The 27,353-nt window shown below is 41.1% G+C and overlaps 1 protein-coding gene and 2 long non-coding RNA genes across 5 annotated transcripts; all 3 read left to right on the top strand.

Moving 5' to 3' along the window:
- The first annotated feature begins 200 nt into the window (after positions 1 to 200).
- On the top strand, positions 201 to 12,917 carry LOC144989427 (uncharacterized). 2 transcript variants are annotated; one of them, XR_013653585.1, is made up of 4 exons: positions 201 to 368; positions 11,517 to 11,695; positions 11,775 to 11,905; positions 12,081 to 12,917. It is a non-coding gene; the product is annotated as an uncharacterized LOC144989427 (long non-coding RNA). The 2 variants fall into 2 exon arrangements; XR_013653584.1 differs by lacking the exon at positions 201 to 368 and having other exon boundaries at positions 11,416 to 11,695.
- On the top strand, positions 831 to 9,938 carry LOC144989430 (uncharacterized). Of its 2 annotated transcripts, XR_013653596.1 has the most exons (6): positions 831 to 1,292; positions 6,355 to 6,437; positions 6,739 to 6,809; positions 7,155 to 7,265; positions 8,810 to 9,073; positions 9,502 to 9,938. It is a non-coding gene; the product is annotated as an uncharacterized LOC144989430 (long non-coding RNA). The 2 variants fall into 2 exon arrangements; XR_013653597.1 differs by lacking the exon at positions 7,155 to 7,265 and having other exon boundaries at positions 837 to 1,292.
- A 521-nt stretch (positions 12,918 to 13,438) lies between the features above and the next one.
- LOC144989116 (uncharacterized) lies at positions 13,439 to 24,528 on the top strand. The gene is made up of 2 exons (XM_078941169.1): positions 13,439 to 14,166; positions 21,461 to 24,528. Exons 1-2 carry the CDS (start codon positions 13,995 to 13,997, stop codon positions 23,254 to 23,256), a joined length of 1,968 nt encoding a protein of 655 aa, XP_078797295.1. The 5' UTR covers positions 13,439 to 13,994; the 3' UTR covers positions 23,257 to 24,528.
- Positions 24,529 to 27,353: the final 2,825 nt, after the last annotated feature.

Below are 27,353 nucleotides of genomic sequence, written 5' to 3'. Positions count from 1 at the left end.
TGGAGTGACTTTTTAGCCAATCAGAATGCAGAACACGATGCACAATGCAAATCTGTGAAGTAGCGAAACCGTGAAAAGTAAACTATGGCTGTGTCCGAATTACCGCCCTAACCCCTATATAGTGCACTATATAGTGCGGTCGCCATTTTGTAGGGTTGTCCGAATCTACAGTTCAAAAATCATGTGCACTAGAAATTTCCCAGAATTCTTTACGAAAAACCAGTGTGGATCGATGCTCACTCGATCGGCGAATATTGCCCAGAATGCACTGCGTTCATACCAGAATGCATTGCGTGTGACCCACAATACACTGCGCTTGAATTATTCGAAGATGGCGGACGGTTGCGCGAGAAAGAGGACTTAAAAATGTAAGTATATTTAAAAGTATCAAGTATCTGTTGTAAAATATATTTGTAAATACGTTAGATTATGTGTTTAATATGTTATATTCCTCAATCGACTATCTACATTGTTTTGAAGCTCATCAATTTCGGTAATGCTAAAGCTAACGCTAGCGCGAATTAGCGCCGAATGCTAAAAACAAACGCTGTTGATATTACATAAAAAAATGAGTGAGTTCTATGTGATTATATATGTAGGGACTGACGAGGATGAGGAAAATCTGATCCATCTGTGGATGGAGACAGATAGCCTGTTTGTATGGAGTTAATTCAGTCTCAATAATCAGAAATGCACACAACCGGTTTTACAAATGCACACGCTCCGATTCACAAATGTCATTTTATGCAAACGTGAAAAATAAATTCGGAAATACACACCCCGTGTTTCACAAACACACAGATTGTGTTTCACACATGCACACTAAATGTTTTACAAATGCACAATAAGTGTTTCTCACAAATGTGCACACTGTATTTCACAAAAACATTTTAGAAATTCACAATAAATGTATCAGAAATGCACAGTAAGTGCTTCACAAACATGATTTTTAGGTACACATGTGATGTGAACTCACAGATCATTCGAATTGCAGAATGTGCATTCAAAATCCCGTTCTCGTTTGTGAATCTCCCCGTGTGTGTGAGAGATTTTTCTACGGTGAATATTGAGACTCATCTGACGGAGCGGGTCAACTAATGTCACCATTGGCTAGTGAATCTGTCAATCAAACTCATCGGCAAAGCAGGCGGGTTCGCTTTTAGCCAATCGAATGGCCCCTTACACTCTTCACTCTCAACTGACGAGGGAGGGAGCTGTTCAGCACAGCAGTTGAGGGGACGCGGGCGGCAAACATGGCGGAGAGGTCTTCCGAACGGGATCAGTCTCAGCCCGTAAGTAATGCATTTATTTGATCATTCCCTCGTTGTACGTCCTGTAATGTTATTGAATACTAAGTTGAAGCGGTCTCCTTTGCCAAGTGACATGTGTGAATGCTTTATGAACACTGCAGCCGAGTCGTTTGCAGAGTACCCCCACCGCAAATTAGCTTTGTTTTGCTTAGCCTGTGCAAGTTGTGGCTGCCTGTGAGTGTGAGTGAAGTTCAAGCCGGTGTCGGTTCAAGCTAGCGTCTATAGCCAATGATCTGTAGGTTCTTAACATGATTCATAAGGAACTAAGGGGAAAAGCATGCCGGATTTACAGCAGCAAAGAAAGTTTAATAAAAAGTATTGATTTGGAGACGGCGATTTGTTTAAACACTGATGCTATGCTATGCTAACTAGCTAGTTGTTCCGTGTGCTGCCTTTATGTAAACGCGATCCGGGTTAAAGTTAGACACAGCATTTTCACAATCCAGACTTTAAGACGGGGTGGACTGTGCAACAAAGTTAATTCGTATGACATTCATGAAAACGGCATTTTTTAAATATAACAGACATGAATCCACTGTTGAATGAAAGAAGCCTCATTATGTTTCTAACGTTAGAACCCGTATTAAATAATAATAATAATACATTTTATTTATAAGGCGCCTTTCTGGGCACTCAAGGTCGCCGCACAGCATGTATACAGTATAAAATACAATAAACACTTAAAACAACAACAACAATTTAAATAAATACAAAATTAAATAAAAAATATAAAAACGTGAAAAGGTTAATGTTTAAGTGAATAGGCCATTTGGAAAAGATGAGTTTTTAGCTTTGATTTGAAATGTGGGAGTGTGTCAGTGTTGCGGAGGTCAGGGGGGAGTGAGTTCCAAAGCTGGGGAGCAGAGCAACTGAATGCCCGGCTCCCCATGGTGACAAGACGGGCAGAAGGGACAGAAAACTGGATAGAAGAAGAGGAGCGGAGGGAGCGAGCAGGTATGGAGACATGAAGGAGGTCAGAGAGATATGGAGGTGCAAGGTTGTGAAAGGCTTTGAATGTGTAGAGCAAGATTTTGTATTGAATGCGGAATGGGATGGGGAGCCAGTGAAGCTGTTGAAGAATAGGTGTGATATGGTTGATGGAGGGAGTGCGTGTGATGATACGAGCTGCTGAATTCTGAACCATTTGAAGTTTATGGAGGGTTTTTTGTGGGAGACCAAATAGAAGAGAGTTACAATAGTCCAGGCGGGAAGTAACAAGACTATGTACCAGTACAGCAGTGGACTGAGTAGTGAGGGAGGGACGTAGACGTTGGATGTTGCGTAGATGGAAGTAAGCTGATCTGGTGACGCTGTTTATGTGAGAAGTGAAAGAGAGACTACTGTCGAGGATGACACCCAAACTCTTTACCTGAGGGGAGGGAGAGATGGTGGAGCCGTCAATGGAAAGAGAGAAATGGTTGGTCTGGCTCAGGGTGGATTTGGTGCCAATCAGAAGAAGTTCAGTTTTATTGCTATTGAGTTTTAAAAAGTTTGAGGTGAACCAGGATTTGACTTCATTGATGCAGTCAACCAGTGCTAATGGAGGCAGTGTGGAGTTGGGTTGGCTGGAAAGATAGAGCTGGGTGTCATCCGCATAGCAATGGAAATGGATGTGGTGTTTTTGGAAAATATGACCAAGCGGGAGAAGGTAGATAATAAAGAGGAGTGGACCGAGCACAGAACCCTGAGGGACACCAGTTGTGATGGGGACAGAATGAGAAGTGAAAGATTTCAGTTGGATAAACTGAGTACGGTCAGACAGGTAGGAATGGAACCAGGAGAGGACGGTGCCAGAGATGCCAATGGAAGAGAGTCTGTTCAAGAGGATAGAATGAGAAATGGTGTCAAAAGCTGAACTGAGATCAAGTAAAAGAAGGATGGATAATAAACCACAGTCAGCAGAGAGGAGAAGGTCATTAGTAATTTTTAGAAGAGCAGTTTCAGTACTATGAAGGGGACGGAAGGCAGATTGGAAAAGTTCATACAGATTATTGGAGGACAGATGAGATTGAAGCTGAGCAGATACTGTTTTCTCAAGAATTTTTGAAATGAATGGAAGGTTGGAAATGGGACGGTAATTATTGAGGTCTGTGGGATCTGCACCCAGTTTTTTAAGTATGGGAGTGACAGCAGCAGTTTTCAGAGCAGGAGGAACAATTCCAGAGGAGAGGGAAGCATGGATTATGTTGGTGATGAGAGGACAAAGAGAGGGAGCAGTAGCTTTAACAAGGATGGTGGGCAGTGGGTCAAGCTGGCATGTGGAAGGTTTGGATTTTTTAATTAATGTAGAGATTTGACTAACTGTGGGTAGGGTAAATGAAGAAAACGAATCATCAGACGTAAAAGACGGAATGGAAGATAGAAATGGAGCAGAGTAGGGGGTGAGCTGTTGATGGATAAGGTGGATTTTTGTGGTGAAAAATGAAGCCAAGGTGTTGCAGAAATCAGTTGAATAGAGATGTGATGGAAGGGAGTCAGGAGGTTTGATGATGTTAGAGATGAGGGAGAAAAGAATCTTTGAATTTTCTTTATTTGAATTGATGAGATTGGAGTAGAAAGCAGATTTGGTTTTAGAGATGCACTCTTTATAGTGGAGAATGTGCTGTGTGTACATGTCTTTATGGATACTTAGTCCGGTTTTGGTGTAGAGTCTTTCAAGTTGGCGGCCTTTTGCTTTTAACTGTCTTAGAGAGGGGGTGTACCAGGGTGCAGTATAGGTGAATGAGACAGATCTGGATTTTAGTGGAGCAAGTGTGTTGAGGATGTGGTGCAGGTGTGTGTTGTAGTGTGAAACAAGTTGATCTGGAGCTGTAAAACTGTCTGTATTTGGGAGTTCACTGATCAGGGCAGATAAATTCTCCAGGTTGATATCCTTAGCATTACGGAAGGTAATATTGCGTGGAGGCTTGTGTTTGGAAAGAAACAAATTGACATTAAATGTCACAAGCATATGGTCGGAAAACGGGATGAAGTTTGATTTACAGTCCATGGGTATGATACCTGAGCAGCAGATTAAGTCCAGAATGTGTCCTTTTGAGTGAGTGGGAAAATCAACAAATTGTTGAAAACCAAAACTGTCCAAACAGGATAGGAAATCATTAGTAAGTGAATTGTTAACATTATCCAGGTGAATATTTAGGTCTCCTAGTAATAAAACATTTGGTGAAAGAGCAGAGATATATGTTAGAAAAGTTGAAAAGTCTGACATGAAATCCTTGTTAGGTTTTGGTGGTCTGTAAATAGTGGCAATGATGGTCGGGGTGGATCCAGAAAGCTGACATACAGTGGCCTCAAATGACTGGAAGGTAGGAACTGTTATAGGAGCTGCTCTCAAACACTCACGGAAAATTAATGCAAGACCACCTCCACGACCAGTGACACGTGGTTGGGAGAAATAAACAAACCCTGTTGGAGTGGCGTCGTTCAGATCCATGAAGACATTCTTCTGCTGCCACGTTTCAGTCAGGCATAAAAAGTCTAATTTACCGTCCACCACCAAATCCTGGATGAGATGGCCTTTTTTGGTGAGAGAGCGGGTGTTCAGTAGACCAAAGTTTACTTTTGAGCTGCTGCCGGTGGTTGTGTTCGACGTTCTTGGGACTCGCACCACGACCCGTTCAGCCCGGCGACCCGTGTTTCTCTTTAAGGTGCGAGTAGTGGACCAAAAAGAAGGGATGGAGCTGGAGTTGTCATATTGAAAGTTCCGATGACTGCCCCGATGAATGGGTCTGCGGCGGAAAATGTAGGGAAGATCCAGTCGCTGGAGGAAAGCAGGTGCATTATGTAGGGGTATGTGGAGCTTAGCCTCGGAGGCAGGGTGCTGGAACAGGGCTTTCACTGGGTGGCGAGCAACCCACAGGATGAACCAAAGGAGTACCAGCCACACACAGTTAATCCACATCGCTGTTTAAACTGGTTGCCACTCAAAAGTAAGCAGTGCAGGGCGGGTTGGTGCTAAAGGTTAGCAGTGCTGGGCACAATCTTGTCGACAGCTCTATGCTGATAGGCAGGAGATGCCTCCTGAAAAGTGAAGTGGACTGAAGCAACAGCAGGTTAGCAGAGTAGCAGGCCTCACACGAGGAGTGGACTGAAGCAGCAGCAGGTTAGCAGAGCAGCAGGCCTCACACGAGGAGTGGACTGAAGCAGCAGCAGGTTAGCAGAGTAGCAGGCCTCACACGAGGAGTGGACTGAAGCAGCAGCAGGTTAGCAGAGCAGCAGGCCTCACACGAGGAGTGGACTGAAGCAGCAGCAGGTTAGCAGAGTAGCAGGCCTCACACGAGGAGTGGACTGAAGCAGCAGCAGGTTAGCAGAGCAGCAGGCCTCACACGAGGAGTGGACTGAAGCAGCAGCAGGTTAGCAGAGCAGCAGGCCTCACACGAGGAGTGGAACGAGGAGTGGACTGAAGCAGCAGCAGGTTAGCAGAGCAGCAGTTGACAGGTCTGGTTCCGTATCACAAAACCAGGCAGAGATTGTCAAAGCTAGAGTTGATGTAGTGCAGTCAGACGATGGAGCAGACCAAGCTCCAGTTTTTACTAGTTGTCAGGAACTGGTGGTGGAGGATCCAAAATGCAGGAGACCCGGCTTGGTGACAGAAAAAGAACAAAACTCTGTCCAACCTCAGTTGAGATGATGTATTCAGCGACACGACCATTCATTGTGATGACCAGCCCTGTGAGATTGTGTCAGAGTGACAGCCACTAAAATCCCCGTATCTTTACTTCCAATGACGTAATGACAAGAATCCCAAACATTATGTTTTTAGGCTGTTTTGTAGTCGATAAGTAGTCACAGAAAGGGTGGATGGGAGAAATCTGCTGTCAACAGTGATTAGAGTAGAAGTTACTGTAAGTATTACACACAGGCTTCCTGTGATCAGTGTCTTGTCTCTGATTTTTTTTAAAGGTGTTCTTTACTACAAGCTCAAGTAATCATAGCAAGAGTGTTTTAAAAAATTCCCCTTTCATATATTTGAAAATTATGTAATTTAAGATAAGACAGCTAAATGATCTAATCCATGTTTGTTGTGTTTTTATTTATTCTCTAGGAATTACTGAAGCGTGACAGCGTGACAATCTTTTGTTCCTCGTGCCATCAGGCAATACAACTCTCTGGCAGGGCATCTTACAAGTAATTTCTTTTAATTTTACCCACTGATTTTCCAATTATTTATCTTTTTTTATCAATCTTTTTATTTTGTGATATTTCTATTTGTAATGCGTGTGTGTTTATGTGTTTTTTTAAGATGTCCATTTTTAAAAAATTTCCTCAGGGATTATTAAATACCCTTCTATTCTATTCTATTTCATATTTTATCATCCTATTGTATTACTGTTTTACCTGTCAATTGGGAATTTAGCATTTTTGCCGCCGTAAACATCTGTCAGTTGAAAGTATTTGTACTTGTATTCCATGTATCCTGTACCTGAAGATAGCAGACAACAACTGTGCAGACTTGGCCTTCTTCAGTGACGCTGTGAACGTGTAAGGCTTTCCTCTGAGGTATTCATGTCATTCATAAAGAAATATTTTATTCACATATCAGGCAGTATAAGTACTTGGTTATTTGTACAAAAATAAAATTACTTTTTTTAGACTCCTCTCTGAAAACAAAGGCAACTCTAAAACTTTCCCCTCATGAATAACATTTTACCCCCCCCTAACAGTCTCTCTCACCTCAATTGTTCCCCCAGTGATACATGTAACCCACTCCTGCAATTTTTTTAACCTAGAAATTCTACTTATTGGCATCATACATAAGAACATTACATTTTAAATTGATGTGTACCGTATTGGCGATGCATTTGTAATTATGTGTTTGAGACATGATTTTCATGTTATTGTCAGGGTGAGAGGAGATCACGGAGGAGAAATGTGGGCATAGCCGAGTTAATGCTCACAGTACGTACAACTGACACAAACGGCTTCATTGTGGGAAAAGTGTACACACAATCAACGGTGAGTTGAACCTAGTTTTAGAAGCTTTAATATATACACAGGGCTCCAGACTGCGTCCATTTGGTCGCATTTTGCGACCAAAATTTGAGAGTGTGCAACTGAATTTTACACCCAGTCGCACATGTGCTACCAGTAAATTTGCCTCCTCCACCCTCCGTATTTTTTATACATTAAACATGAAAGGAGCACGTCAATGATCGATGAAATGAGAGATGAAATCATCAATGAGACGCGAGCGCACACGCACGCAGGCAGACACACACACTCGTGCGAATACTCATGAGACTGGAGCACACGCGAGCGCACACTCGCGTTTCATTGAGTGATGCCTGAGGCGGCCAATGCGTGTGAGAAGAATAGGGAAAATCACTGCAAGTGGCTAAAATATGTGGAGGGGCGGGGCCTAGAGATAATCGAGTGCGCGTAAACATCCGTGGGAAGGAAACGGAGACAAATATCATCACAACCTGATATGTGCGTCTGAGCTATGAGCAAGCGAACTATTGATTCGTTCTTCCGACCTGCAGCTAGTGTACCAGGGCCAGAGTGTACTGCAGGGGTCTCAAACTCGCATGAAATCGAAGCTGCAGCGAGACTGAAAGAGACCAGGAATTAGGAGTTGTCCTTAACATTCAATTTCGTTTTAATATGCCTCTCCCCCTAAGTATGAGCTGTGATATTACATCTTTTATAATTATTTTAATGTTTTGTAATGGATGTAGCCTTTTTTTAATCAGTTGGTATTTTAAATTATTTTAATTGATCAGTGAACTACAAAAAACCCATCAGGACGCATGTCCCATAATGCATTGTTTTGTAGTCTGTAGGGCAGCTTTTAGTCAGTTCAATACTAAATTTCCAGCTGCGTTCGCTCTGATTGGTGTCTTGCTCTCACCCCTTTCTCGTGATATTTTTGTTTTGATTGACAGGTGATGTTGGAGCAAAAACAAAAATATACGTCACACACCAGGTGATCTGTGCAGTGTTGCGTCCACCTGGGTGATCTCAAACACGCTTATTGTGCATCTTGGCTGAACCTATTTGGTGTGACCAACATGAATTTCCATCCTCTAATATTTACATACATTTAAGTATTGTTTGAAACTGTGAAATTACGAAAGGTTACTACGGTAATCACTTGTTACTAAAAACTTTTTTTATTCTAAATGTATGGTATTTTTTTTACTATTTTTACTTAGTTGTACTGTCGTGACAGTGATGGTGCTGTCAGTTTACCTTCATGTTGCATCTTCAAAAGTGCAGAATAAAATATGACACTGAATTAGAAACAGCACATTGTAATTTCTGCATCTATTATTAAAGTATTTATTTGTAATACAGTGGAATTTAGTAGATTTGGTTAGAATGTTGATTTACGGTATGCGCCCCTAAATTTTCTGGTTGTGCCCCTAAAATTTTCAGTTAGGGGCCACTATGCTCCTAGTGAAAAAAGTTAGTCTGGAGCCCTGATACATAAAAGTGAATGATGTATTAAAAATAAATCTGACAATATAATATTTCTTTTTGCTTTTTTCCAAATACAGGATTGAGCTCCTCTGGTGTGATGTCTTCATGAGTGTTACTGGTTTATATTACAACATCCTGCACTCTCCTGAGGACCAAGACTTGCTCAATATCAGTCACATCACGTATTCTGCAGCCATTACATTTTTCTACCACGCATTCAGGCCAGTTTGGATGTCTTTAGTGACGCGTGGGACAGCCATCCAATCAGGACGGAGCAAAGCATGACACCAAATCAGCTGTGGCAGTTGGGCTTGACCCAGAACCCTGTTTCTGATCCCCGGGTAAATGCTTTATTTAATCTCACTGTACTGGACAACTGATTTGTGTGCAGTTTGACTAAAGTGGAAAGTATCAAGAAGAGTATCATGAAATCATAATGACTACAGTGAATTTTCATCGAAAATGAATGAAAAGGATTATTATTGTGTGGTGCAAACAATTTCCCTAAATTGTTTGTTTGTAGGAAGAATAGCACATCTGCAAGTTCAAAATGCATCACAATGCATGGCCTTATGAGCCATCAGATGTACTAATGTCACTACTTTGTTAAGAGTCACTTATTTGCAAATTATAAACAGTTATGGAGATATGAGGTCTGCCTGCAAGCAACAATACAAGTTATTATTAGTGGGTCACTGTTCCTACATAATCTAAAACACAAAAAAACAGTGCTGTTCATAAACAGTATCTTTTTTTTTTTTTTTGTCAGGGTATGCTGGTTCCAGAGATTGAATGGGAGGAGAGTGGATCCATGACTGAACCTCATCCTGGGATCAATGTCCTGGTATGGGACAGTCCCCTTTTGGGTCCACAAATGTTGGAACTGCAAGACGACATCAATCCATTGTGGAATTCAGACCGTTTGGGAGTGGACCTACATCTTTACTGTCCCGTTTGTTTAGAACTTAATTTAGGCGACATAATTACATATAGAAGAAGAGAGACTGAGGGGAGGAAGACAGAGTTCAAATCAATACTGCTGTATTGTTCAAGGGACTTCATTGTATGTAAGGATGTTATGAAAATTAGTTCCAGTTTAAATAAAATTCAAATCAGTAGAGATCCCACATTTGCTTAAATTTTGATGTTTTAATCTGTCCATGTTTTCACTGAATTTTACTCTGCAATAAAGGGTGAATGTTTGCACTTTGTTGTTCTATGACCATCTTTTGTTGTGTAGTATTTAACCAGCTATAAAACCCAGAGAGATGAGGATCTTTTTTGCAAGGGTGACCTGGCCAAGATGTGTATATGTATATGGTTACAATATAAAATCTATGACATTTGAGTTATTAAAAAAATAAAATTAAGGTCCAGCAAAGTGACTTCGGGCTGAGCAGGGGATGTGTATTGGGTATCTGTGATTGACAGTGAGATGAACCTGAGGTAATGTAGTCCCACTGCGTGGTACGGAGCAAAGTGATGCCAGTTTCTCCACAAAACCTGTGGAAGTTGCAGATTTTTCTCCTCCACCTTCATATGATCAAAACCGTGTCTGAGTGTTGAAATGACGCTAGCATGAAAGCTAAGAGAATAACGTACAAACAATCCCGAGTGAAACGTTCATTGTAAATCCCATGACCAGTACAGAGTTCGATGGATTCAATGTCAACTGCATTCAACCACTGTTGCCTTGCTTCCAGGTCCACTGAAAAGTTGCACAAGCCAGTAATTTTTGACAACCGAAGGCAATAAACCGACAAGCCATGCTAAAGCTAACACGCTAACGACTGACTGGTACAGAATCAAATATGGGCGGGGCTTTTGCCACCCGCAGAAAGCGTAGAGAAAGTGTAAGGGGCCATTCGATTGGCTAAAAGCGAACCCGCCTGCTTTGCCGATGAGTTTGATTGACAGATTCACTAGCCAATGGTGACATTAGTTGACCTGCTCCGTCAGATGAGTCTCAATATTCACCGTAGAAAAATCTCTCACACACACGGGGAGATTCACAAACGAGAACGGGATTTTGAATGCACAGTCTGCAATTCGAATGATCTGTGAGTTCACATCACATGTGTACCTAAAAATCACGTTTGTGAAGCACTTACTGTGCATTTCTGATACATTTATTGTGAATTTCTAAAATGTTTTTTGTGAAACACAGTGTGCACATTTGTGAGAAACATTTATTGTGCATTTGTAAAACATTTAGTGTGCATGTGTGAAACACAATCTGTGTGTTTGTGAAACACAGGGTGTGTATTTCCGAATTTATTTTTCAGGTTTGCATAAAATGACATTTGTGAATCGGAGCGTGTGCATTTGTAAAACCGGTTGTGTGCATTTCTGATTATTGAGACTGAATTAACTCCATATGTTTGTTATCAGGCAAGCTCGTGCCGGATGGGATAAGAGACACTTGATCAGATTTGTATTTATTTATCATTAAACTGTAATCGTTGTCATGTTGGGGTAAAGGTTGTTGTTGAAAGAGGAGAGGAGGAAAGAGCACGAAGGGACAAAGAGTGACAGGAGAGTCTGTTAAGCTTACCTGAGTTTAAAATATTGTTCACAAAATGTAACGTCGTCGTTGTTTTTGCAATTTGTTTAATAAATGCATGAACAAAAATGAATTATTTACATGTATTATTTAAATCTGATCCATTTTTAACAATCTCAAAAGAATTTTCATATAAATATCAAATGTACATATTTACATTTTCGTTTTATATGTTAACATTTATTTTTATACATCTTAACAATAATCCTGGTCTTCTAGAGTCATGTGTGTCACAGTTGGAGCTGAAAGGAAAGCAGAGATTTGTCCTCGCAGACGGACGCCACTTTCCCCGTCCTACTGGTTCCTGCTGTGGCTCAACATCTGTGGCTCCCAGCAGTCCCCTTCGCTGATGCACAGATTGTGCAGAACTGAACTGCAGGCAATGATTTTCATTGCAAAGGTTGGTTTAACTTCCAGTGCCCCCAGAAATATTGCTCTCCTCCTCATCTTCATAATGCCAAATGCTCTCTCCACCACAGAGCATGCCTTGGCGTGGTGCTGGTTGTAACGGGCCTGAACCGCATTCCTCATGGGTTCCCTGTAGGGTGTCAGCAGCGTGATGGGATGAGCAATGCAGGGATACCCACCATCACCCAAAAGGATCCTTCAGGTGGGTAATGTTTTATTTACATAAATTGGGCTTTTACGTAGAACCTGTGAACTGTGGACTGATCCTTGATTCCCAACAAAAATATCTCTAAATTTGGCTTAGAGTCACATACAGCCTGCAGTTGAATGGAATAAAAAAGCTTCCTGTTAAAATAACAAGCTGCATTTTCTTTTAGGGCCTTTATTCTTCAGTGGCAGCCATCAATGCTCCCCACGACCTTTTGGAAGGTGGAAGACCAAGCAAGCTGCTAAAAAACCAGAAGCGACTAAAGGCAGTTCATTCCCACTGGATGCTGGGTGACCCTGCTCATCAGCTGGAGGATGCGGTCTGCCGTCCTGTGGACAACGTCACTTACAGTGGACCGTGGCATGTCAAAGGCCCTGGCTACCACACTGTATGATGTGCCACATGCCAGCCAGAAAAGAAACACCAGGACCTCAGTCTCCTGTGCCCCCCCCCAGAGTGTGAGGAACCCGAAACTGCTCCACCAGATGCTCAATGGTCCTGCGGGTCAACCGATCTGCGGGTCTGCCGGTCTGGTCTTGTGTGGGACTGAGCGTCAGCGTGAAGGGCCACAACAGACACCTTTATGTTGGCAAAGCAGTAGAGACGTGGAAGACCCTGTAAAATAGAAAAATATATTATTTCATTTAGAAAATTAAATCTGATTTTTTTGAATGTTTCATTTTATTCTGATGTCTTACATTTTAGTTTATGACGTATTTATAAATGCTGGAAAATCTCGAGGGTTTTTTTTTGGCTGGGTTTTTGGATTTTTATATAAATATTTAAAAATTAAAGTATTTTTGTTTTAAACAAGTGATATGGTTTGACTCTGAATAAAAAATACTAAACTTTGATCTCACAAGTGTTTCATGTAGTTAGACTATAAAGTTTATAGTCCAGTGTTGAAAAATAATGGTAAAAAGTCTTATCCAGCAGACTGTGTAACCTTGAGCACAATTAGTGACAAATGCTTAAATTGAACTAATAAAAAACTTTAAGTTTAACTCACAGGTTGTTCATGTCTGGTCAGGGGCATCCAGAGGAAATCTTCTGAGACGTCTGCTTCTCCTCTTTGCTGTCCTGTGATGCTGCATATCTGCTCGTTTTTGGTTTGATCTCACGAAAAACGGTTGAATTATTGCCAGGAACACGGACAGATTCATATATAAAGCTATTTTCAGTAACGTAGAAGATAAAACTACAAAAAAAAATGCCTCCTCGCAAGAGCCTGTAAATCGTTCAGCGGCACAAAAATAAATATTGCCATGGAGTAATAACATGGGGGTTTATTTATCAACAAATACATAAAATCTACACCAATTTGTTTGTAATTTTATTATTTATAAATCAGCCACGTTTTCCATGATCAGAACACAGCAGATTCATAAATAGTCTTCATAAAATGTTTATATTTATTATATTTTTACTTTGACAAATGGGTGGCATTTTCGGCGTTAAATAGAAGTAGTTCCCCTCCAGACCAGGTGGTGGCGGTAATGCGCCTCTTTGTTTCCGTGCCAAGCGCCATTTGAAAACACCCGAAAGAGAAAACTAGTGAGCACGGGTGTCCGAATTGCTTTGAAAATGCAGAGAACTATATAGAGAACTATATAGTGCCGCACTATATAGGGTTTTAGTAGTTAGGGGTTAGGGCGGTAATTCGGACACAGCCCGTGTTATAGCAAGGGATAACTGTACATCGTTTAAAAAAAAAAGTACATCGTAAATTCTGGTGACGTCATATCCGCTTACCAAGCGGTTTTGACAAAAATATTTTTGTTTTTTTAGATTTTTTTATTAAAATATATTTCGTGACTTAAAATGTTGCAAAATAAATATTCGGATTATCGAAATGTAAAAGGCTTTTTTCAGAATGAAGTCATCAGCGTGACCCGGAAGTAAACAGCAGCGCGCGGCGCTAGCAGCTTGTAGCTAGTTTGTGTTCAGAGACCAGCGGCGGTTTTGTCCGGACGTTCGTGACGTTTTTGGACCGAAAGGAGGATAGGACCTGTCAGCATCGAGCGAAAAAGCAGCGTAAAAAAGGTGTTTGTGGGAGTTGGAGCTGAAGATCGGAGCAGGAACCATGTCTTCCCTTCAGTCTCTGAGAGAGTTGATCAGCGAGCGACTAGCTGCTGCTGCTGAAGAAATCTGCAGACTCTGTGAAGGAACCATCGTCCAGTACGAGGAGGAGCTCTGTCGTCAGCGCAGACTGCTGGATGTCATCTGGAAACCACAGCTGCAGCTCCACCACATAGGTATGTCACCTTCATCACACAGAGAAGAACACAATTGAACAACACACGCACGCGACAATATATGAAATGTGGCCAAAATGTGCAAGAAATGTAAGCAAATCAGAGTCATTTAGCATAAATCTTCTTTAACTTCAGGACAATATCAGAATAGATGGATCACTGTTTCAGTGGAATTATGCAGCAAAAACTACAGAGTAGTTGACAGCATGATAGCATCGGATACAGATAATTGTAGGCAGATGTTGGACAGTACAACGTCCTGCTGATGATTCCGATAAGGAAAAAATTCCCTGATTAAATTGACAGATGACTAAAAGCTTAAACTGTTGTTGCTTTCTATGGAAGCGATTCTGTAGCATAATTAAAAAAAAAGTCAAAAGCAGAAATGCTTTTTCATTTTCAAAATGAAGCTGCATTTTTTGACTCAAAATTAAAAGAAAAAAACAATCCACCAAAATGCTTTTTCATGTTCTACTTCAACATTGATTATTCTGTCACTGAACTAAAATGATAAAGAGAATGGTATTTGACATCTCTCAGCGTCTGCCCCAAAGACCTCCGTCTGCAACATGTGGGCTTATTTTACCGTGTCTGAGACCAACGACTCACTCGCTGTTGGAAAAATGTCTTTGACAGAAGTGTCACAAAGAGGGTCAAAGGTCAAAGTTAACACCACAATCTCACAAGCTAGTTGTAGATTTACGAGAAAAAAAACTCGTAAATTTAAGAAATGAAAGTGGAGGTGAGCATACAGAGCAGCTAATGACGTCAGGTGACTAGGGGGTTTCTGGGTATGTGAATGAAAGAACATAAAGCTGCGGTCCTCTACACCCAAATGTGTCTTTGAGCTCCTTATTTTATGAAACTCTGCTTTACCAACACTGACAATAATTTGATTTTGAGTCGCCAAAAGGTTCTGAATTTCTTTGTTTTTCAAACCTATCTGGAAATAAAGCTTCACAAAAGGATCCACATATTTCCTCTTTAAGCTAGGCTCCAATAAACGGAAAACTTTGGTGTTTTTTCCTCATTAATCTATGGCTTTGTTCTTGTAAATTTGACTCAGAAGTCGTGATTAAAAAACAAAGTTTATCAACTGCCCTAAAACTCCATTTTAAGCGTTAGCACTCATTCAAAGAAAAAAAAAAAAGGAAAGTTTCTGGGCATTTGAGAAGTATTTTAAAAATATCAGTTGACTATTGGTATCCGTATCGGTTCTAAAAAGTCATAATGTTGCATCACTACTACAGAGTGTATCAATGTTTAATCTAAATCTAATTTGAATAAAAGTTTTAGCTTGGTACATTATGTGGATAATCTTAAAATGAACTTTTTACTCTATAGATGATCAAGAATTTATTACAGATTAGGAATTAGCCAAACCTCCTTCCATGCAATATCTTCAACAAACATGATCCAATAAGACACTCCTTCTCAATCATTTTTTACCAGGCCCCCCCTACAAAAAAGAAAATGTCCCCCCGCCCCCACACATAGCCATGCGGTGACAGTATATGAGGTTAGTATCTATAATAAGTTAAGTAAGTTTACTTAAACCTTTAACAATAAAAAATAAAAAAAATCAATATAAATCCACTTTCAACAAATATTAACTTTATTTAGCCACAGAAACCCTGTTCTAGTCTAAAACAGAAAAGAAGCTTAAAGTACCTGAAATAAAATAATCTGTCATTATTTAAACTGGAAACATTTTGACCAACTGAACCATTTGATGTAAATTGATCTGAAAAATTAACACAGCAGCACCAAAATATTTAATGTTTTAGTCTGAAGAAACAGATAAAAAACATGGGGTTGATTTATTTTCTACATGATGATTGTTTATCTATGATGTCATAAAGTGCAGCTGTTTTCCTGCATTACTGCTGTCTTTATGTCAAATACTGACACCAACTAAACCACAGACAGACAAAGAATATGGAAAATAAAGACACGTCATCAAAACGTCTACATTAATTAATAAGAATGACATTATTAGCATGAACTGAGGGATCTGAATGCACACGATGATCCTGGTGTTGCACAATCCAGGCAGCGCTTGCAGCTTGCCACGCCCCCCGTTCCACCTCGCAGCCTGAGCCCACTACCCCTCCCCTTTTATTCTCACATGCGCATCCGCGTGGGACAGGAGACGGGAGCAGCTGCAGGGACGGCAAACCACAGATTTCATTCTGTTACAAACTCTGTGACATAATGGATAATAGTAAACCAGTAGAGGTGCAGATGTTTTTCCAAGCACTGAGCCTCTGTCACCCCCCCCCCCCTGTTAAATTGCCAGTATCAGCTGTGCCCAAAGCCACTACAACACTGCGCGCCCCCCCTTGGCATCGCATCGGGCGCGCCCCACTATTTGAGAAGCACTGCAATAAGACCTGCTCAGAGGTAGTAAAACAATGTTGATTTGAAAGAATGTCCTTATGGGTTTATTGTTTTTCCAGTATTTATGGGAGAGAGCAGAAACGGCTCCTCATCAGGAACTCTCTGTTGAAACTGAAACAGCTTTTACAGTCCCTGACAAAAGTCTTGTGGCTTCTCCATTTTGTAGAAACAAAAGCATATAACCTCTCTTTTAATGGATCCTTTGGTTTTAGAAATGTCTCATATGAAAGCTAAAACCCTCCCAAATTATGTTCAATATAGTAAAATAAAATTGCTTCACTGAAGAAAGATTGATCATTTAATGAACACAGAAAGGTCACATTTTGGCAAGACAAAAGTTTTGTCGCCTACAGAGAGTAATGTGAAAATTTAACAAATAATTTACTTCAAAAACAAAAATATGTTGCATAACATCAGTGAATGAAGTAGTGCTACTGTGAGATCCATATTTAATATCTTGTATGACTTCCATGAGCTTGAAGGACAGCATCCATGCGGTTTGACAATGATTCCTACAATTTATGGATGAAGTCATCAGGAATAGCAAAGAAAGCAGTCTTCCATAACTCCCAGAGTTCATCCAGATTCTTTGGTTTGGTCTTCCATGCTTCCTCTTTCATTCTACCCCAGACTTGCTCAATGATGTTCATGTCTGCTGACTGGGCTGGCCGGTCCTGGAGCACCTTGATCTTGTTGGCCTTGAGGAACTTTGATGTAGAGATGGAAGTATGCGATGGAGCCCCATCCTGCTGCAGAATTTGACCCCTTTATGGTTTGGAATGGAAGAGGTAGCCAATACTATTGATATTGCCTTCCACCCTGCAAATGTTTGGCACACCCCCATACTGGATGGATCCCCAGACCACCAAACTTAACTGTTTTCTGGGTGAATCTTGGGTCCATGCGGGCTCCAGTTGGTCTCCTGTGATGTCATTTAACTGAAGACTCATCTGAGAAATCCACCTTCTGCCACTTTTCCAGCGTCCATCCTTTTAGCAGGCTGTGGGCCTTGGCAAATGCCACACATTTTTTCAATTGCCTTTTGTTTAGTGCTGGTTTCTGGGCACTGATTGGACCATGGAGGCCATTTTGAGACAGAATTCTAGAAACTGTTCTGGTTGACACAGGGACTTGAGGTGACCAGGCCTGGTGGAGCTCTGCTGCAGTGGAAAAGGGGCTGGCCTTGGATTTTCCAACCAACAAACGGTCCTCCCCAGCAGTTGTGGGCTTGTCAAAAACATCTCCAGTCTCTTCAAATATTTTTCTTATTTGTACTTGACGCTGAGACACATTGAAGGTGTCTGCCACCTCAGCAGTGGATCTGGTCTTCAGCCTCTTGATAATCAACGCTTTGGTCTCAGGATGAATCTTAGGCATGTTGTCAGAGGTCAAGTCGGGCCTCCTCATTCACAAACAGAGTGTATTATGTAAACCTTACAAAATGCTACTTTTTTCAAAGGTGACGCTAAACTTTCACTGGATTATGGTTGGTATTGATGTTCATGATCATCAATATTTCAATGTTAAATCTCACTTTTAGAATCTGTCTGATAGATTATATTTCAGACAAAACACATCATTTCTGATAGTTTATTATGGAATGAACAGACATGCAATCTAAATGAATACATTTGTACATCAAATAACAATATAGGGCTTGCAATAGCTCTTTTATTTCAGAGCACAGTCCATGTTATTTGATGATGGGTAACAGTGACATGGATGATATTAGCGCTTCATACCATCTTTCCAGCTCGCTGGGCGTGTGTACCGTAAACTATGATGTAAACGCGCATGCTAAAAGTCAGTGACGGCTAGAGACCACACTTCCACAGATGTCGGCTCACTTGACTGCGGTCTTACTTCCCGGGAGATAAACCAATCATTTACCTGTTTTACTTTGTGTACTAATTGTGCTATACAAATGAAATTGCCATGCCTTACTCTCACAAGTACAATTCACCAGAAAGTTACTTAAGTAAATGTAACGCATAACTACCCACCTCTGCGTATATATTTATTTCAATCAGTCTCTTGTGGTCCAACAGACTCCTCAGACATTTTTCTCCAATGATCACAGAGTTTATTGATGCTTGACAAAATCCAAAAGTTGTTCTTTTTAAGTTCTGCATATAGTGTGTGATTGGAGCTATAATAAACACATTAAACACATTCATCTTTGCTGATAATTTACTGTTTCTGCTAGTCCTGTGTTTAGACTTGTTCTCCTTCACCTGACCTTTTGAGCTGCCCAGGCTCTCTCTGCCTCTGCGCTGCACGTGGCGTGCTCCCTCTACTCACACACATGCAGTTTCAGCAGCACACAACCTCATTCTACAACAGAAGTTTCCGTCTTGTGAGGAAATACGACAAATTTACTGAGTTCTAATTATTGATTTCCATTGTATTTATTTCCACTACCAGCTGCGTGCGTTGACACGGCCTCCCGCCGGAGGATTTTGTGTTGGGGGGGGGGGGGGGGGGGGGGGGGGGGGGGGGTATTATTGTTTTCTTTCACTCCGTAACACCAAACATGAACACACACTATTAGGGTTCAATGGAATTCATTACGTTTTGTTTGGGAACTATTTTGTACTGCGCAAAGTCGCGTATGGTGTCAACTCAGCGCCTAAAGAATTGTGCATCTAAACAGTAAAACCGCGCATCAAAACCCCAAATCTGAGAATCAAAATGCTATCATTTGCAACCAAAAGCTATAACCCAAAGCACAATCATATTTCTCAGTTCCCGATTTGTTTTCTCGACATTCTGAAATCCTGTTTTTGAGTTACAGTTTATTTTGAAATCCTCTTTTTGAGTTGTGCTTTTATTTTTTTGCAGTTTTGATTCTAAAACCTTTCGGCATGTAAAAACACCGGCACCTGTGTACGAAGCGTAGCTGCTCTGATGCTTGGTCTCATAGTGCCGACTGACATTTTACTCTTTCATCACGGCAACATCGTCAGTGTAAATCAAACAGACTCACTTTCCGTTGATTTCCTTAAAGAAATATTCATTTTCCCACCGTGTTTGAAATCTTCCACACTCACTTGCTATCTTGCGTTTCTTCGGTGCTGCCATTTCTGGTGACTCGTGGTAAATATTCTTCTTTGCTTAATTTTGTTTGGTGGAGAAACACTTTTCTGTGACCGACTCCATCTAGTGTTGAAACTGAGAAGTGCATGTGCGGGCCATATTCAATTATTTTTTCAAAATTTGCTGCGGGCCAATAAAAACAGACCCGCGGGCCGCGGTTTGGACACCCCTGCATTAAAGTCATGAAAAGAGCTGAAAACCCTGCTAGCATTGAGCTAGCTAGCATGCTAACACAGGAGAACAATGGTGATAGTTTGTCAAGCAACATCTTAATTTCTAACATCTTTTTTCACTAGCAGCTACTGGTGGAGCTCCTCATCTGACTGTTCTGGCGTCCTACATAAAGTACACGTTTGATCATTTAGTATAGCAAAATATTTGAAATACATGAGATACTCACCCTTTGAAAGTGGTATGTTGACGTAAGACTCTGTGCTGTTCGGTAGCCAATGAGCTTCTGGATGTCGGGGCTGTCCCGCCTCTCCTCCCCTTGACTGACATGTCGCTGTTTTTTCATGTAAAAAGGTTTTAGAATCAAAACCGCAAAAAATAAAAGTGCAACTCAAAAAGACGATTTCAAAATAAACTGTAACTCAAAAACAGGATTTCAGAATGGCCAGAAAACAAATCGCTAACTGAGAAATATGATTGTACTTTGGGTTATAGCTTTTGGTGGCAAATTATAGCTTTTGGTTCTCAATTTATGCATTTACAGCCTTGGCTGAGGCCCTGCTGTGGAGGTGACCACACTGGACTGTGCAGCTGACCCTGGTGCAGTGTGGTGTGGTAAGACCAGGCCTTAGACCAGTTACACACACACCAGACACACATACACACTCTGAAGGAGGAGGGTTTGGGGGAAGAGAAGGAGGGAGGTAAGAATGTGTGCCCTGTGTAGGCCATCGCACTTTGGTGGGACACAGCCTGGGTATATATATGTACAGTAAACCCTTGTTTTTCGCGGGGGTTACGTTCCAAAAAGAACCCGTGATAGGCAAAATCTGTGAAGTAGAAACCTTAATTTTTTTTTTTCAATTATTATACAATTAAACACTCTTTCATACATTGAAAAGAAAGAACAAACCATTTATAGGCTCAAGGATTTGTTTCACAAGTAAAAGTACTTTTAAAATTGACCTTTTTCAACAAATAACTTCTGAACTGTAATGTCAAAAAATAATTGTAATCATCAAAGTGAACAGAAGACTTCAAATTGCGGAAATTAGCCCCGCCCACCGCGACCCGAAGCATTGGATTAAACGGGAGAAAATTTAAAATTATTTCGAAAAAATTACAAAGTACAGTGGGACAAATATGGACTCAGGTGTATTTCCCTCCCCTCTGCAGTGCTTTGTCCCTTTGAAACCCGCGGTGCAGGTGTGTTTGTTCAGGAGAAGAAGACAGTGATAGACAGTTGTCGCTCTTTTTTCTATGTGTTTTAGATATACTCGAAATTGCAAGAGAATTTGCACGTGCCTAATCTAAATTTAGCAAGCTGTTTTACGTACGTGCACATATTAAACTGCAACTGTATTGACACACAGGTAGAGAAGAAGCGGAGTGACATTTTAGCCAATCAGAAGGATAAAAAAATATACTTTGTTTTAATTGTATTCATGTCTAAACGGCCACCAGGGGATTTTGTTTTCTTTTGGGGGGGGGGCCTGCGGTTAACCGTGACACCGCGCCCCCTGCTGGTTCATCATTGTGGTGATAAAAAATCCCACACACTGCACAGCTCTATCCAAAAGCCCTTTAAACGAATAAAAGGCTCCTTGTTGTGTTTGTGTCCCTGCAGTTCTCCCCCAGCATTGGATGACTGAAGAGGAAGATCTCTGCAACCAGCAGAGGAACTTCAGAGTGGAACAGGAGGAACCAGAATCTCCACAGATTAAAGAGGAACAGGAGGAACCAGAACCTCCACAGATTAAAGAGGAACAGGAGGAACCAGAACCTCCACAGATTCAAGAGGAACAGGAGGAACCAGAACCTCCACAGATTCTAGAGGAACAGGAAGAACCAGAACCTCCACAGATTCAAGAGGAACAGGAGGAACCAGAACCTCCACAGATTCAAGAGGAACAGGAGGAACCAGAACCTCCACAGATTAAAGAGGAACAGGCGGAACCAGAACCTCCACAGATTCAAGAGGAACAGGAAGAACCAGAACCTCCACAGATTCAAGAGGAACAGGAGGAACTTGAACCTCCACAGATTCAAGAGGAACAGGAGGAACCAGAACCTCCGCAGATTAAAGAGGCACAGGAGGAACCAGAACCTCCACAGATTCAAGAGGAACAGGAAGAACCAGAACCTCCACAGATTCAAGAGGAACAGGAGGAACTTGAACCTCCACAGATTCAAGAGGAACAGGAGGAACCAGAACCTCCACAGATTCAAGACGAACAGGAGGAACCAGAACCTCCACAGATTCAAGAGGAACAGGAGGAACCAGAACCTCCACAGATTCAAGACGAACAGGAGGAACCAGAACCTCCACAGATTCAAGAGGAACAGGAGGAACCAGAACCTCCACAGATTCAAGAGGAACAGGAGGAACCAGAACCTCCACAGATTCAAGAGGAACAGGAAGAACCAGAACCTCCACAGATTCAAGAGGAACAGGAGGAACCAGAACCTCCGCAGATTAAAGAGGAACCAGAGGAACTCTTCATCAGTCAGGATGAAGATCAGCTTGATCTGAAGCAGGAGACTGATACCTTGATGGAGATTCCTACTTATGAGGAAGATGAGAACATTGAAGCAGATCTAAACAATCAGCAGAGCTTTAATGTAACTGATAGTCAGGATGAAGAAGGAAACCAACATGAAGAACCAACATCAACTACAGATGAAGAGACAGAATCAACATCAACTACAGATGAAGAGACAGAATCAACATCAACTACTGACGAAGAGACAGAATCAACATCAACTACAGATGAAGAGACAGAATCAACATCAACTACAGATGAAGAGACAGAATCAACATCAACTACAGATGAAGAGACAGACCCACAGAACAGAGATCAGAGGAAGAGGAGGGACAGAAGTCATGTCCAAAGTGTGGACAGCTCTCACGTGTCAGAAGGTCAGTACGACTCTGATGTTGGAAAAAATCCCAAGAAAACAAATGTTGGTAAGAAATACAAACAATCTCCAAAAGAAGAGAGACTTTCCTCTATCAAGTCTGGTAAAAACTCAAGAATAATTACTAACCCGTCTGACTACATGGAGACTGGGTCTGATGAAAGATGTTATATCTGTAAAGAATGTGGTAAAAGCTTTTGTGACATATCTCAGTTCAGAATTCACACAAGAATCCATGCAGAAGATAAGAGATTTTCTTGTAAGGAATGTGACAAAAGTTTTAATTACATATCTCATCTCAAAGCACACATGAGAACTCACACAGGAGAAATGCCTTTTTCTTGTAAAGAATGTAAAAAAAGTTTTAGTCAAGTATCTCATCTCAACAAACACATGAGAAATCACACAGGAGAAAAGCCTTTTTCTTGTAAAGAATGTAAAAAAAGTTTTGGTCATAAACATCATCTCAAAAGACACATGAGAACTTGTAAGACTTTTTCTTGACAATGTAAGGATTCAGTGTAAACTCTAAATTCTAAACTTTTCTAATAAGAGGTCGATCTCTCAACCTCTGTACCAGAATCAGAATCAGCAGAATACTTTATTTTACCGGGGGAAAGTTCTGTATCTCAAAAAAAATTAAATATTTTAAAATAAGTTTTTAATGCTTAAACTTCTGGGGTGAAACCTCAATGTTCTAATGAACTCCATAGCAACCTGAGCTTTCATTTCATGTACACAGAGCCACAGGCTGATGGCCTCCATACCCTATTGATGCAGTAACTTCATTAGAGGGAGGCACAAGTGAGAATTGATCTGTAGAAATGAAATTGTCTACATTTAAAAAAAAAAACTTTGGTTGTTTTGATGTATGATTTGCTACAGGAGGTCCTTTGTCCCAACAGCAGTTAGACTATAGAATGACAGTTTAGGACTGTTGAAACTGCTGCTGGATTTACTTATTTAGTTATGATGTGTACTTTTACTTCCACTTTTATAACTATTTTAATGTTTACTGACTAATTGTTTTTCTAACTGCTATATGTCTTGTTTGGCTGCTGTAACAACTGAATTTCCCTCCAGGGATCAATAAAGTCTTGTCTTGTCTTATCCTGACTTTCCTGAACAGTTTTTTTAGGTTTTCATCTTCTCTAAGCCACAATTATCAAAAGCAAAAAAGGATCAATACATTTCAATCTATGTGTAATGATACTATATGCAAAACTTTTTTTCACAAAATGAATTATTTTGGATGTACCTGTTAATAGAACTAAGTTGTTTTGAATTATTAGAGCTAACATCTAGTAGAGATGGGTATAATTAAGATCTGATCTATTAACTCCTCTTAATCTGCTGCTTTTCACTCTGGTACCTTATTGGTATTCTTTAAGTTAACACTAAAATAAAATGATTAATAAATACCAATTTGTATTTGTAGGTAACAACTCAGATAAACAGTGCAGTTAAGAACCAAAATGCAGAGAATATCAAATGGCCTCACTGCAGAGAAATATAACAATTCCTATTTTTATTTGACTATTTTCCACCGTCTGCATGTCTGCTGAGCAGAAATATAATGTTGAACTGAAATGTTTCTTTGTTTTCTTGACTTGTGTGTACACACACACACACACACACACACACACACACACACACACACCCACACACACACACACACACACACACACACACACACACACACACAGCCGGCAGTGAAAACAGCCCCATACGTGTTTTGTCAGGTTTAATAGCATAAATAGATAAATTAAAATATAACCAGTGTGTTTGTGACTGTTTGTGACGCTGATGTCACTGATGTTCTGGCTGTTGATGGGCTATATGTGGGTCCTGGTGGTGCTGAAGAATGAAAGATCCTTCTACCTGCAGTCATTCCTGAAGGAAGCTGATTGCAGCTGTTCTCTCCTGACAGATGGAATGATGGGAAATGAAGTTCATGTTGAAGTGTGCTCCAAGCAGAACAGAAAGGTCTCAGGACTTGGATCAGCTGCTGCTCTCTGGGAGCGTGCACGTGCTGCTGCATGTGCTTCTGTCATGGCGTTCTGGATGAGCTGCTGAGGTCTGTTTGCATCCAGACTCTCAGCTGCTTTAGTCAAACTGCTGAGCCATGGAACAATGGAGCCGTTTCTGAAGGAAGAGGATCAAACATGATGCTCTGCAGGAAGTGGAGGTTTTTTAGAGTCTCCAGACTGTTTCTGAACGGCCAAAGAAAAGCAGCTGATGTGCTTCTGTCTCCTACCAGCAGGGAGCGCTCTCAGCCGGACAGAACAGATCCTCAATGCTGCTCTGAGAAGGACTCTTCTGTTCCAGAAGCAGAGACTGTTCACATCCAGGAGAATCTGGACTCCAAGGAATCCCAGAGAATCTCCTCTCTGCTGTTTGGACACTTTGACCAGCAGAGGGCAGCAGAACTTTCAGCAACTCTGGATCTGATCCACAAAAACAATCCATGGATGATCAGATTTCAGAAGATTTGAAGGATCAAAGACAAAGATGTGAGAAGAAAGTCCAGAATGAATCCACTCTGACTTGTCCTCATGTCTCTGAAGCTTGTGTCTTCATGTCTTCACCTCAGAGTTTCTTCTGGATTCCATGTGGATCAATAATATTGATCATGTTCTGTTGTCATCAGAACTTCAGGCTTTTCTCTGCTGATGATCTCTGAGCTGAACTTCTTGGAGGAATTCCTGAATCTGGGATTTGGAGCAAACAGTCAGAACAAAGGAGGTTTCCATTTCTTCTAAGCTCTGCCAGAAGAAAAGAGCTGAAGCTTGAAGCTGAAGCAGCATTTGCTCCCAGAATCTGTCCTCCAGACCAACAAGTCCCACCACAGCCTTGAAGACGTTTCCAGAAGCAGCAGCAGACTGTGTTCCCATGACGACGCTGAAGTCAGCTGCTGCTCTGCAGGAGAAAGTCTGCAGCTCCTCAGTCAGGAAGCTCTTTCAAGCTCGTGCACATCTGTCAGTGCAGCAGCAGAAAGCCTGTTTCCCTGCAGGAAGTCTGAGACTTTTCAAAGTAAGAGCCTCATGTTGGCAGAGATGGGTTGGATTCTTTGATGCTCCAGTGTCTTTTGGATTCAGGATGAGTTCATGCAGATCTAGAAATCCCACCATGATGATCATCCTTGAGGAATTTCAAAATAAAAGACTTACAATCACTGCTGGATGAGAAATACATTTACTCTTTATTTTCTGTCAATAAATCATATTTATCAATAAATCCTTGATTGTAAATGATGGATCTAAAGATGAAAAGAAGTCAAAGTGCTGACTCAGCACAGATCAAAGGAGACACAGATGATTTCCTGGAATGAAGAAAACATCAAACATCATGATGTGATCTGGAACTGAGCTGTTCTTCAGAAGATCCTCCCAAACATGGAAACTGTTGCTGCAACACGTGAAGCTTTGCTTCTGTTGCTAGGTAGATCTGATGGATCAGAAGCAGACTTCTGTCAGCTGGAACTGGGGCTCCTTCCAGACCATGACATGTTGTTCAATAAAGTTCATTCCAAAGCGTGACTGATTCATGAAGTGGTTCCTTGAGCCGTGAGTTTTGCCAGCAGCAGGAATCCCTGAGAGTTAGGAGACAGTTTGTGGAGAGAGTTTGTAGATTTAGGAGAAACCAACCTTTGAAATGAAACCAAAGTGTCCTAAAGCAAAATCCCTGAGCACATCTCAATGTTCCACAAACAGTCATTTTCCACAGTGGACCGTCACCACACACTTTACAAGACAGTTTCTCACAACTTTATGACAACAAATCCTGAAATTGTTGTGTAAAGGAAATGAGGATCTATTGGTGAGTCACAGTCCTGGAAACATGAGTTGTGCTCTGATGAAGACGCCTGATCCAAATGTGGATTTTTGAAATGTTCTTCATGAGATTCAAACTGATTGAAGCTTTGAATTAAAGGTGTCAACACATTTCTGCATTGGATTCATTCTGTTTCAGTGTCTAAGGTTGGTTTGTGGCAGAAACCAAGTTTTTGTTGAACAGCAGCGTTTGAAAAAGCAGAAAGTGGCTTTGAAGATGGTCAGGAGAACTTCTTTGAAGAGGAGGACTTCTCCAAACAACCACAACCTTAGAGGAAGTTTTCTGAGCATTCAGAGAATGCTTTTCCAATGACTCATCATTTTCCACAAGAAGCTAAGGAGTTTTTCCAAATGCATGCTGGGTATTCTTAGTTCTAGCTTGCTTCAAAGAAGCCTGGTGAGCTGGAAGCCAAGAAAAGGAGGGAAAAATGGAGAAAATGAAAGACCTGAGGAAAGCTGCAGTTCAGCCTTCAGGAAGAAAAGTTTAGACCAATAATTACAGAAATAAAAGATAAAAAATGTTTTTATGAATCTGAAAGTCACCAAAGTGTTTAACAAACTTTTTCTAAAGTGAAAAGGTCAAATGTTTGTGTGTTGGAAGTCCCAACCTGACAGATGAGCAGAATAATAAGGCAGGCAAAGCCGTAACACTGCCCCCTGGTGGACAGGAACTCAGCAGTGCAGCTTCAGGATGGAGTGGCTTCCAACAGATCAGATCAACGTTCTGCTCTCTGCTAAAGAGGCAGAACGTCTCCTTCTAAGAAGAAT

This window comes from Oryzias latipes, chromosome 2, assembly GCF_053564925.1.
Source record: "Oryzias latipes strain Hd-rR chromosome 2, Olatipes_Hd-rR_3.1".
Classification (NCBI taxonomy): Eukaryota; Metazoa; Chordata; class Actinopteri; order Beloniformes; family Adrianichthyidae; genus Oryzias; species Oryzias latipes.
The sequence above is the reverse complement of the archived record's forward strand: the minus strand, read 5'-3'. Positions and strand labels throughout refer to the sequence as shown.